Source organism: Coregonus lavaretus, assembly GCF_964263955.1.
Source record: "Coregonus lavaretus genome assembly, chromosome: 2".
Classification (NCBI taxonomy): Eukaryota; Metazoa; Chordata; class Actinopteri; order Salmoniformes; family Salmonidae; genus Coregonus; species Coregonus lavaretus.
In genome coordinates, this window is record NC_139989.1 from 78,461,675 (window position 1) to 78,474,296 (window position 12,622).

The 12,622-nt window shown below is 38.3% G+C and overlaps 2 protein-coding genes across 2 annotated transcripts in view; both read left to right on the top strand.

Moving 5' to 3' along the window:
• LOC311141371 (NLR family CARD domain-containing protein 3-like) overlaps positions 1-12,622 on the top strand; it is an 85,432-nt gene that overhangs the window by 15,998 nt on the left and 56,812 nt on the right. The window lies entirely within an intron of this gene.
• The window catches only part of LOC311098892 (NACHT, LRR and PYD domains-containing protein 12-like), a gene marked incomplete at its 3' end in the record, with an annotated part of 13,488 nt that continues 5,649 nt past the window's right edge, over positions 4,784-12,622 (top strand). Inside the window, exons 1-6 of the mRNA XM_084139443.1 lie at positions 4,784-4,979; positions 5,389-7,175; positions 7,481-7,647; positions 9,053-9,221; positions 10,658-10,836; positions 11,729-11,902. Coding sequence (XP_083995569.1) covers positions 4,943-4,979; positions 5,389-7,175; positions 7,481-7,647; positions 9,053-9,221; positions 10,658-10,836; positions 11,729-11,902 — 2,513 coding nt within the window. The 5' untranslated portion in view covers positions 4,784-4,942. The remainder of the gene's footprint in view (positions 4,980-5,388; positions 7,176-7,480; positions 7,648-9,052; positions 9,222-10,657; positions 10,837-11,728; positions 11,903-12,622) is intronic.

The window sequence follows — 12,622 nt, forward strand, 5'->3', positions numbered from 1 at the left end:
ATTTTACAACTTACAACCATAACATAACAATTTATAGCATAACAAACAATGAAACTGACATAAACCAAAAACCCCATACATTTAGTTAACTATATATATATATATATACTATTTATTTAGATGGGTGACATTATCTGCCAAAGTAATACCCCTGTAGATAAAGAAGAGCTCTCCAGTAGGTGTACCAAAACTTTGAAAGGCCATTTTCTCAAAATTGAGGTTACAAGTTTATCATCTTTCAAAGCAGAATTACTTTCCCATTGTTCCTCAACTGTAGTGTATGAAATACCTTTTTCTAGCTGAGTCACTACTTTTATCCAATGTAAAAAACATAATTTCAAAAGTTGCTACATAAGACCGAATCGAGCCGGTTGGTCACATTTGCAGCAGTACTACGTATTTCTCTGAGAGTGAGGCAGATATATATTATTACTGTGTAAAACCTAGCAGTACTACGTATTTCTCTGAGAGTGAGGCAGATATATATTATTACTGTGTTAAACCTAGCAGTACTACTTATTTCTCTGAGAGTGAGGCAGATATATATATATATATATATTATTACTGTGTTAAACCTAGCAGTACTACTTATTTCTCTGAGAGTGAGGCAGATATATTATTACTGTGTAAAACCTAGCAGTACTACGTATTTCTCTGAGAGTGAGGCAGATATATTTTATTACTGTGTAAAACCTAGCAGTACTACTTATTTCTCTGAGAGTGAGGCAGCTATATATTTACTGTGTAAAACCTAGCAGTACTACTTATTTCTCTGAGAGTGAGGCAGATATATTATTACTGTGTAAAACCTAGCAGTACTACGTATTTCTCTGAGAGTGAGGCAGATATATATTATTACTGTGTTAAACCTAGCAGTACTACTTATTTCTCTGAGAGTGAGGCAGATATATATATATATATATATATTATTACTGTGTTAAACCTAGCAGTACTACTTATTTCTCTGAGAGTGAGGCAGATATATTGTTACTGTGTAAAACCTAGCAGTACTACGTATTTCTCTGAGAGTGAGGCAGATATATTTTATTACTGTGTAAAACCTAGCAGTACTACTTATTTCTCTGAGAGTGAGGCAGCTATATATTTACTGTGTAAAACCTAGCAGTACTACTTATTTCTCTGAGAGTGAGGCAGATATATATTATTACTGTGTAAAACCTAGCAGTACTACTTATTTCTCTGAGAGTGAGGCAGATATATATTATTACTGTGTAAAACCTAGCAGTACTACTTATTTCTCTGATAGTGAGGCAGATATATAGCATTTTGCAAAAAAACATGATTATTTGTCTCTCTGAAATGAAACCAGTGATAGATTTTAAACAAATACATGTCTGTCATTGAACAACCCCATACCATGATTAGCTGGTGAAAAAACACACCAATCTCTTTCATAATTTCTTTAAACAATAAAAGCTCATTTACGAACATTTCTGAAATTGGATATATAGCGTTTTGGAATGAAACTCAGGTTTCCCCATCTGAGCTCAGAGTAGATGAGAGATGTAATGTTTGTCTCTGTTGTGTTGAAGTCCAATCAAGCAGGAGAGACCAGCCTCCCCTGTACCCAGCTGTGTGTCCATGAAGAGTGACAAATCTATGGGTCTACCTATAGACTTTAGAGAGGGAGACTTTTCTACTGAACAAAGGTAAGAAGAACTCATGGGTCATGGTCAGTGAGTTAAACAACATTGTCTCTAGTCATTTCTCTCCCATTTTCTCATTTATTTTTATTGTTTTCATAATCCGTAGGCTAATCTTTTTTTCCATTTTCATAGTCCTGAAACAATATTAAACAAACATAACATTCCCTCCCTGTGTGTGTGTGTGTGTGTGTGTGTGTGTGTGTGTGTGTGTGTGTGTGGACATTTACTTTTATAGTCTCATTATTGTTATTTTATTATGTTACTATTTCCTTTTTTTATTTAGCGAATTTTGTTACTTTTTAACTGCATTGTTGGGAAATGGCTCGTAAGTAAGCATTTCACAGTAAAGTGTACCCCTTTTTTATTCAATACAAATACAAATACAATTTAATTTAATTTAATTTGAAGGTCATGCGTAAAAACATGTCATCAGGTCGAGCAGTCGTCTCACTCCGAACGGTCGTCTCACGCCGAACTGCGCATGTGCAGGCCGTCATATCAAAGGCACTCCTTCCATATAAAGTTGTTTTTGACTAACATGAAAACGTGTCAGTTTGTCACTTTCACGAGGTTGAAGCAATAATGTGTTCAACTACTAAAGACATAACATTTATAAAATGAACAAATCAATCAATCCAAATTTGATTTGTCACATGCTCCTAATTCAACAGGTGTAGACCTTACCGTGAAATGCTTACTTATGAGCCCTTAACCAACAATGCAGAGTTTTAAAAAAAGTAACTAAGAAACATTGTTTTGCTAAATAAACCAACGACTAAGGAAGTCATTTTTACTTCTTTGACTTCTCAAACCTTGGCCTGGTCTGCTTAATATGAGTACCCAATTATATTTTTTTACATCAGCAGTTGTCACAAAGTGCTTATATAGAAACCCAGTCTGAAAACCCCAAAGAGCAAGCAATGCAAATGTAGAAGCACGGTGGCTAGGAAAAACTCCCTAGAAAGGCAGGAACCTAGGAAGAAACCTAGAGAGGAACCAGGCTCTGAGGGGTGGCCAGTCCTCTTCTGGCTGTGCTGGGAGGAGATTATAAGAGTACATGGCCATTAAGTTCAGATCGTTCTTCAATGTGTTAAAATGTTCATAGATGACCAGCAGGGTCAAATAATAATCACTGTAGTTAAAGAGGGTGCAACACGTCATCACCTCAGGAGTAAATGTCAGTTGGCTTTTCATAGCCGAGCATTCAGAGGTCGAGACAGCAGGTGTGGGAGAGAGAGAGAAGGAGGGGGAGAGAGAGAGAGGGTCGAAACAGCAGGTTCGGGACAAGGTCGCACGTCAGGTGAACAGGTCAGAGTTCCATATCTGCAGGCAGACCAGCAGAAACTGGATCAGCAGCATGACAAGGTATCACGTCCGGTGGAGCATGTATCGATACTGATAGGATCGAAAGAAAGGGAGCGCTGCTCTCGGATCAGCTTTCTCCATTAAAATCTATCCTTATAATTATAATTATTTCACAACACTGACAACAGATCAGCTCCTAGAGAGATATTATTACCTACGGCTGCAAATATTGAGGCAGCTTATTTTAATGCTTACCCAATAAAAATGCACTAAATCACAGATTTGGCACATCATTGCGCACATGTTAGGCTACACATCATGAAATATATTGAGACAAATTATCGGCGGTCACAGAAAAGAGACGGATAAACCATGTGATTCTATGTTTACTGGAGATCTTCTGTGTATAAAGTCATGCGGAAGGGCAAAAAAGCATCTATGATTCTCCTAGGAAGATTCTAACGATGAACTTAGCCTTAAGATGCTTTTGGGAAACCGGCCCTGGAAAATAACATCTGCTGAATGACTAAAATGTAAAATGTAAATGTTTTACATCTCATATTACTGTATTGAATTTTGTACATGTGTACAGTTCTTTAATTCACATTTTGTTATTTGTTACATTTGACTAAAAAACTAAAACCTAGCAGTACTACTTATTTCTCTAAGAGTGAGGCAGATATATATTATTACTGTGTAAAACCTAGCAGTACTACTTATTTATCTGAGAGTGAGGCAGATATATTATTACTGTGTAAAACCTAGCAGTACTACTTATTTCTCTAAGAGTGAGGCAGATATATTATTACTGTGTAAAACCTAGCAGTACTACTTATTTCTCTGAGAGTGAGGCAGATATATTATTACTGTGTAAAACCTAGCAGTACTACTTATTTCTCTGGGAGTGAGGCAGATATATATTATTACTGTGTAAAACCTAGCAGTACTACTTATTTCTCTGAGAGTGAGGCAGATATAGCATTTTGCAAAAAAACAAAACATTATTTGTCTCTGAAATGAAACCATCAAGTGATAGATTTTAAACAAATACATGTCTGTCATTGAACAACCCCATACCATGATTAGATAGTGAAAAAACACACCAATCTCTTTCATAATTTCTTTAAACAATAAAAGCTAATTTACCAACATTTCTGAAAATGGATATATAGCGTTTTGGAATGAAACTCTTGTTTCCCCATCTGAGCTCAGAGTAGATGAGAGATGTAATGTTTGTCTCTGTTGTGTTGAAGCCCAATCAAGCAGGAGAGACCAGCCTCCCCTGTACCCAGCTGTGTGTCCATGAAGAGTGACCAGTCTATGGATCGTTCTATACAGTTTAGAGAGGGAGACTTTTCTAGTGAACAAAGGTAAGAAGAACTCATTGGTCATGGTCAGTGAGTTAAACAACATTCCATTTTCATAGTCCTGAAACAATATTAAACTAACACAACATTCTCTCCCTGTGTGTGTGTGTGTGTGTGTGTGTGTGTGTGTGTGTGTGTGTGTGTGTGTGTGTGTGTGTACTCCCTGAATGAGGAGATGTAATCTCATGTTTTGTCCACAGAAACCAACAGGAGAGATCAGAGTCAGAGATGCTCAGTAGTCAGTCTTCCCTGAACCATCAAACAGACCTGGCCTCCATATTCAGTGTATGTGGTCCTGTTATGTACATTTGTTTTTGTTTACCTCAAGTAAAGTTGATCTGTCAATCATTCATTGTGTTAATGAGAAAGCATTTAGTCTCTTGCTTAACTTATTTACTTGATTTATTTCAGTTGCTTGAAGAGAATATTATGACATTTGTGAAGAACGAGCTGAATAATTTCAAGAGGATTCTTAGTCCAGAACTCCCAGAAGGCTTTGAGAGTCAGAAGCAGGATAAGGAAGTGGTGGATGCTGAAGATGAGAAGCAGGAGAGCAGTGCCAGAGAGGGGGCTCTGAAGATCACACTGCACGTCCTGAGGAAAATGAACCAGAAGGAGCTTGCTGACACACTGGAGAAAAGTAAGAGCTGTCTGCCTCAATGCTGTTTTAGAACATTTAAAAGCTGTAGCTAAAGTACAGCTAAAGTAGCTGTGGAACTCAATGATATTGTAGCAGCCTTAACACAACATCTAGTGACATCATCAAGTAGCAGCAGGGATGTGTTGTGGTGATTAATTTAGAGAGAGAGAGAGAGAGAGAGAGAGAGAGAGAGAGAGAGAGAGAGAGAGAGAGAGAGAGAGAGAGATAATACCAATAATAATATAATCAGTCACATCAGTCTGTAATGCATTATGAAAGCATTTACACATTTATACAGTCAATTATGTGAAGAAATGATTATAATTTAAAATTTAATAACAGTCCTAGAATACTGTAGGCATTAAAACAGACGTAATATTAATATCCTCTGTGTTATTTTTTCATTCAGATGATCTTGCTGTGATTTGCCAACGTGAACTCAAATCTAATCTAAAGAAGAAGTTTCAATGTGTATTTGAGGGGATCGCTAAACAAGGAAACCCAACACTTCTCAATAAGATCTACACAGAGCTCTACATCACAGAGGGTGGAACAGGAGAGGTCAATAATGAACATGAGCTGAGACAGATTGAGACAACAACCAGGAAACAAGCAAGACCAGAGACTGCAATCAAATGTAACGACATCTTCAAACCCTTAACAGGACAAGACAAACTTATCAGAACGGTGCTGACAAAGGGAGTCGCTGGCATTGGAAAAACAGTCTCTGTGCAGAAGTTCATTCTAGACTGGGCTGAAGGAAAAGCAAATCAGGATGTCCAATTTGTATTTTCATTCCCTTTTCGGGAGCTGAATTTGATGAAAAAGGAAAAACACACTTTGATTGAACTTCTCAATCACTTCTCAATGGAAACCAAAGAATCAAGAATCTCCAACTACGACAAGTACAAAGTTATGTTCATCTTTGATGGTCTGGATGAGTGCCGACTGCCCCTAGACTTCCAGAAGAACAAGATTTGCTGTGACGTCACAAAGTCAACCTCAGTGGATGTTCTGCTGACAAATCTCATCAAGGGAAATCTGCTTCCCTCTGCTCTCCTCTGGATAACTACCCGACCTGCAGCAGCCAATAAGATCCCTTCAGGGTGTGTTGACCAGGTGACAGAGGTACGAGGGTTCAATGACCCACAGAAGGAGGAGTACTTCAGGAAGAGATTCAGTGATGAGGACCTGGCCAGCAGAATCATCTCACACATAAAGACATCAAGGAGCCTCCACATCATGTGCCATATTCCAGTCTTCTGTTGGATTTCTGCAATAGTCCTTGAACACATGCTGAAACATAAGAGAGAAGAGATGCCCAAGACTCTGACTGAGATGTACTCACACCTTGTGGAGTTTCATACCAAACAGAAGAATGAAAAGTATCTTGGGAAAGAAGAGACAGGTCCACACTGGAATAAAGAGAGCATTCTGTCACTGGGAAAACTGGCTTTTCAACAGCTTGTTGAGGGCAATCTAATTTTCTATGAAGAAGACCTGAAAGAGGCTGGCATTGATGTCAATGAAGCCTCAGTGTACACAGGATTGTGCACACAGCTCTTTAAAGAGGAATGTGGGCTGTACCAGGACAAGGTGTACTGCTTCGTGCATCTGAGCATTCAGGAGTTTCTGGCTGCTGTATATGTGTTCCTCTCATTCATCAACAACAATGAGAATCGAATGGATGAACCTCAATCAACGTCCAGGAACTTTTCTGTGAGGATCAGACACAAGCGTAAAGTTACTGTCTACAAGAGTGCTGTGGATAAAGCCTTACAAAGTGAGACAGGAAACCTGGACCTTTTCCTCCGCTTCCTTCTGGGCCTCTCACTGGAGTCCAATCAGAAGCACTTACGAGGTCTACTGACAAAGACAAGAAGCAGCTCACAGAGCCATGAAGAAACAGTCAAGTACATCAAGGAGAAGATCAGGGAGAATCCCTCTCCAGAGAGGTGCATCAATCTGTTCCACTGTCTGAATGAACTGAATGACCATTCTCTAGTGGAGGAGATCCAAAGCTACCTGAGATCAGGAAGTCTCTCAGAAGAAGAACTGTCACCTGCACAGTGGTCAGCTCTAGTCTTTGTGTTGCTGACTTCAGAAAAGGAGCTGGATGTGTTTGACCTGAAGAAATACTCCAGATCAGAGGAAGGTCTTCTGAGGCTGCTGCCAGTGGTCAAAGCCTCCAGAGCTGCTCTGTGAGTACATCAAATGACATATAAGAACTAATCATCAGGAATAAATATGAAGTTTAGAGAAATATATGTATTATAATATGTATATAATATATCATATTACATTGAAAAACATACTGAATCAATGCATTGATGTTCATATTAGTATAACAATATGACCATGCAATTCTAGGAGACGGAAGATGAATCTATATGTTGTTTAAGAGAATAAACCAAATGCATCTGCCATTGTCCTTCTATACTACTGGTGTTAAATTAACAGTTTGTTTGTGAAATCATGATTTGACTCTTTGCAGGCTGTCAGGCTGTGGAGTCACAGAGGAAGGCTGTGCTTCTCTGGTCTCAGCTCTGATGTCAAACCCCTCACACCTGAGAGAGCTGGATCTGAGTAACAATGACCTGAAGGATTCAGGAGTGAAGCTGCTCTCTGCTGGACTGGAGAATCCCCACTGTAAACTGGAGACTCTGAGGTCAGTATTCCTGTAGTTGGTCAACAAGTGATAACTGTTCACCAGATCCACATGTGTTTACCAGGCACACATAGTCCACACCATATGTGTTTGGACAGTGAAGCTTACAGTTTTACATTTGGTGCTATGCTCCAGCATTTGGGATTTGAGATATAATGTTTCATATTTGGCAACAGTACAGAATGTCTCCTTTTATTTGAGGTTTTTCATACATATCTGTTTTACCGTTTAGATAGGAAAGCATTTTATGTGTCTAGTTCTCCCATTTGAAGAAGTCGTAATTATTTGGACAAATTCATTTAGTCAAAAGTTTAGTGTTTGGTCCAATATTCCTTACCCACAGTGATTACATCAAGCTTGTGATTCTACAAACTTGTTGAATACATTTGCAGTTTGTTTTAGTTGTGTTTTGGATTATGTTTTTCCCAATAGAAACTGAATGGTGAATAATGTCCTGTCATTTTGGAGTCACTTCACTTGTATTGTCAGTAAGAATATAAGATGTTTCTGAACACTTCTACATTCATGTGGATGCTACCATGATTATGAATAATCATGAATGAATCGTGAATAATGATGAATGAGAAAGTTACAGAGGAACAAGGATCATACCCCCTTTGTTATTGGTAATGGTGAGAGGTTAGCATGTTTTGTTGTAGCCTCTGTAACTTTCTCACTCATTATTATTCATGATTCATTCATGATTTTTCTTCATCATGTCATCATCAGGATTAATTTAGTAGTGTTTGGAAACATGTTATCTACTCACTTAGACAGAAAATTACTCCAGTCATCATCCACCATTCAGTTACTATCGGGCAAAACATAACCCAAAACACAACCAAAACAACCTGCAAATGCAACCAATGAGTTTGGGACCAAATACTCAACTTTTGACTACTTTAATACACTATAAGTGAATTGGTCAGAATACTTATGACTTATTCAAATGGGGGACTAGATACATAAAGTGCTTTCATTTCTAAACGGTGAAACAGATATGTATTAAAAAACCCAACAAAAAAAAGGTGACATTATATACTGTCACCTCATATGAAACATTTGATCTCAAATCCAACATGTTGGAGTATAGAGCCAAATTTAAAATGTTAGCTTCCCTGTCAAAACAGATATGGTGTGGACTGTATACTCAATACAATCTAAATATGATACCTCACTGTCTGTCATTTGACTGATACTGCTTTTTAAACTGCTCTGGCCAGTCTACTCAAATATTCGTACTATAGATTTTTCTCTCTACACACAATATTATGATTTTTTCTAATAATGATATATATATGGCAGGTTTCAGGACACTGGTATAAATGAAAATGTTGAAAAAATATACTGCCACTATTTTCACCACCAAAGAATTGCAGTGTGGTTTTAATATGACTCTTTGCAGACTGTCAGGCTGTCTAGTCACAGAGGAAGGCTGTGCTTCTCTGGTCTCAGCTCTGAAGTCAAACCCCTCACACCTGAGAGAGCTGGATCTGAGTAACAATGACCTGAAGGATTCAGGAGTGAAGCTGCTCTCTGCTGGACTGGGGAATCCCCACTGTAAACTGGAGACTCTGAGGTCAGTATTCCTGTAGTTGGTCAACAAGTGATAACTGTTCACCAGATCTACATGTGATTACTAGGCACACATAGTCCACACCATATGTGTTTGGACAGTGAAGCTTACAATTTTACATTTGGTGCTATGCTACAGCATTTCGGATTTGAGATAGAATGTTTCATATTAGGTGACAGTATATAAAGTCACCTTTTATTTGAGAGTATTTTCATACATATCTGTGTTACTGTTTAGAAATGAAAGCACTTTATGTATCTAGTTCTCCCATTTGAAAAAGTCTTAACAATTTGGACATATTCACTTATATTGTATTAAAGTAGTCATAAGTTTAGTATTTGGTCCCATATTCCTTACCTGCAGTGATTACATCAAGCTTGTTATTCTACAAACTTGTTGAATGCATTTGCAGTTTGTCTTGGTTGTGTTTTGGATGATGTTTTTCCCAATAGAAACTGAATAATGTCCTGTCATTTTGGAGTCACTTCACTTGTATTGTCAGTAAGAATAGAAGATGTTTCTGAACACTTCTACATTCATGTGGATGCTACTATGATTATGAATAATCATGAATGAATCGTGAATGATGATGAATGAGAAAGTTACAGAGGAACAAGTATCATACCCCCTCTGTTATTGGTAATGGTGAGAGGTTAGCATGTTTTGTTGTAGCCTCTGTAACTTTCTCATTCATAATTATTCATGATTCATTCATGATTTTTCTTAATCAAGGCATCATTAGGATTAATTTAGTAGTGTTTAGAAACGTTTTATCTACTCACTTAGACAGAAAATTACTCCAGTCATCATCCACCATTCAGTTACGATTGGGCAAAACATAACCCAAAACACAACCAAAACAAACTGCAAATGCAACCAATGAGTTTACAACCAAATACTCAACTTTTGACTACTTTAATGCATTATAAGTCAAATGGTCAGAATACGTTTGACTTCTTTAAATGGGGGACTAGATACATAAAGTGCTTTCATTTCTAAATGGTGAAACAGATATGTATTAAAATATCCTCAAATAAATGGTGACATTATATACTGTCACCTCATATGAAACATTTGATCTCAAATCCAAAATAGTATAGAGCCACATTTAAAATGTTAGCTTCACTGTCAAAATAGATATGGTGTTGACTGTATACTCAATACAATCTAAATCTGATACCTCACTGTCTGTCTTTTGACTGATACTGCTTTTTAAACTGCTCTGGTCAGTCTACTCAAATATTTGTACTTTTATATTTTTCTCTCTACAAGCAATACTTTGATAATTTGTCATTTCTAATAATGATACATTCATTCATGAATAGATATGGCAGGTTTCTAGACACTGATATATCTTAATATGTAGAAAAAATATACTGCCACAATTTTCACCACCAAAGAATAGCAGTGTGATTTTAATATGATTTGACTCTTTGCAGGCTGTCAGGCTGTCTAGTCACAGAGGAAGGCTGTGCTTCTCTGGTCTCAGCTCTGAAGTCAAACCCCTCACACCTGAGAGAGCTGGATCTGAGTAACAATGACCTGAAGGATTCAGGAGTGAAGCTGCTCTCTGCTGGACTGGGGAATCCCCACTGTAAACTGGAGACTCTGAGGTCAGTATTCCTGTAGTTGGTCAACAAGTGATAACTGTTCACCAGGTCCACATGTGTTTACCAGGCACACATAGTCCACACCATATATGTTTGGACAGTGAAAATTACAGTTTTACATTTGGTGCTATGCTCCAGCATTTTAGATTTGAGATAGAATGTTTCATATGAGGCAACAATACAGAATGTCACCTTTTATTTGATGTTAATGGTGAGAGGTTAGCATGTTTTGTTGTAGCCTCTGTAACCTTCTCACTCAATATTATTCATGATTCATTCATGATCTTTCTCAATCATGGCAGTCACAGGCTTGATGTAGTCATTGCATTCAAAGAATATGGGACCAAATACTAAACTTTTGACTACTTTAATACACTATAAGTTAGTTGGTCAGAAAACGTATGACTTCTTGAAAAGGGGGGACTAGATACATAAAGGGCTTTTATTTTTCTAAATGGTGAAACAGACTTGTATAAAAATACCCTCAAATAAAAGGTGACATTATATACTGTCACCTCATATGAAACAATTGATCTCAAATCCAATATGCTGGATTATAGAGCCACATTTAAAATGTTAGCTTCACTGTCAAAATAGATATGGTGTGGACTGTATACTCAATACAATCTAAATCTGATACCTCACTGTCTGTCTTTTGACTGATACTGCTTTTTAAACTGCTCTGGTCAGTCTACTCAAATATTTGTACTATACATGTTTCTCTCTACAAGCAATATTATGATAATTTATAATAATGAAACATTCATTAATTTATGAATAGATTAGGCAGGTTTCAGGACACTGATGTATCTGAATATGTTGAAAAAATGTACTGCCACTATTTTCACAACCAAGGAATAGCAGTGTGATTTTAATATGATTTGACTCTTTGCAGGCTGTCAGGCTGTCTAGTCACAGAGGAAGGCTGTGCTTCTCTGGTCTCAGCTCTGAAGTCAAACCCCTCACACCTGAGAGAGCTGGACCTGAGCTACAATCACCCAGGAGACTCAGGAGTCAGACTGCTCTCTGCTGGACTGGAGGATCCACACTGCAGACTGGAGAAACTCAAGTATGTAGAGGGTTTATGTCAATGTTCATATCAGACATGTTGGAGTTATCAGGCTAGTTAAGACAAACATTCTGACCACCACTTGGACTAAGTTATATAAAGACTGTGTGTGTGTGTCCAGTGTGTGTGTGTGTGTGTGTGTGTGTGTGTGTGTGTGTCCAGTGTGTGTGTGTGTGTGTGTGTGGGTCCAGTGTGTGTGTTTGTGTCCGGTGTGTGTGTCCAGTGTGTGTGTGTGTGTGTGTGTGTGGGTCCAGTGTGTGTGTGTGTGTCCAGTGTGTGTGTCCAGTGCAGGTGTGTGTGTGTGGGTCCAGTGTGTGTGTCCAGTGCGTGTGTGTGTGTGTCCAATGTGTTCAGTGTCTGTGTGTCCAGTGTGTGTGTGGACACACACTGGACACACAGACACTGAACACATTGGACACACACACACACACACTTGACACATACACACTGGACAAATGCAAACGCACACACACACACACACACACACACACACACACACACACACACACACACACACACACACACACACACTGGACACACACACACTGGACACACACACACACACATTGGACACATCCTTGACACACACACACTCACGCTGGACACACTCACACTGGACACAAACACACAAACACAGGACAAAAACACACACAGGACACACACACACACTGGACACACACACACTGGACACACACACACACACACACACACAATGGACAA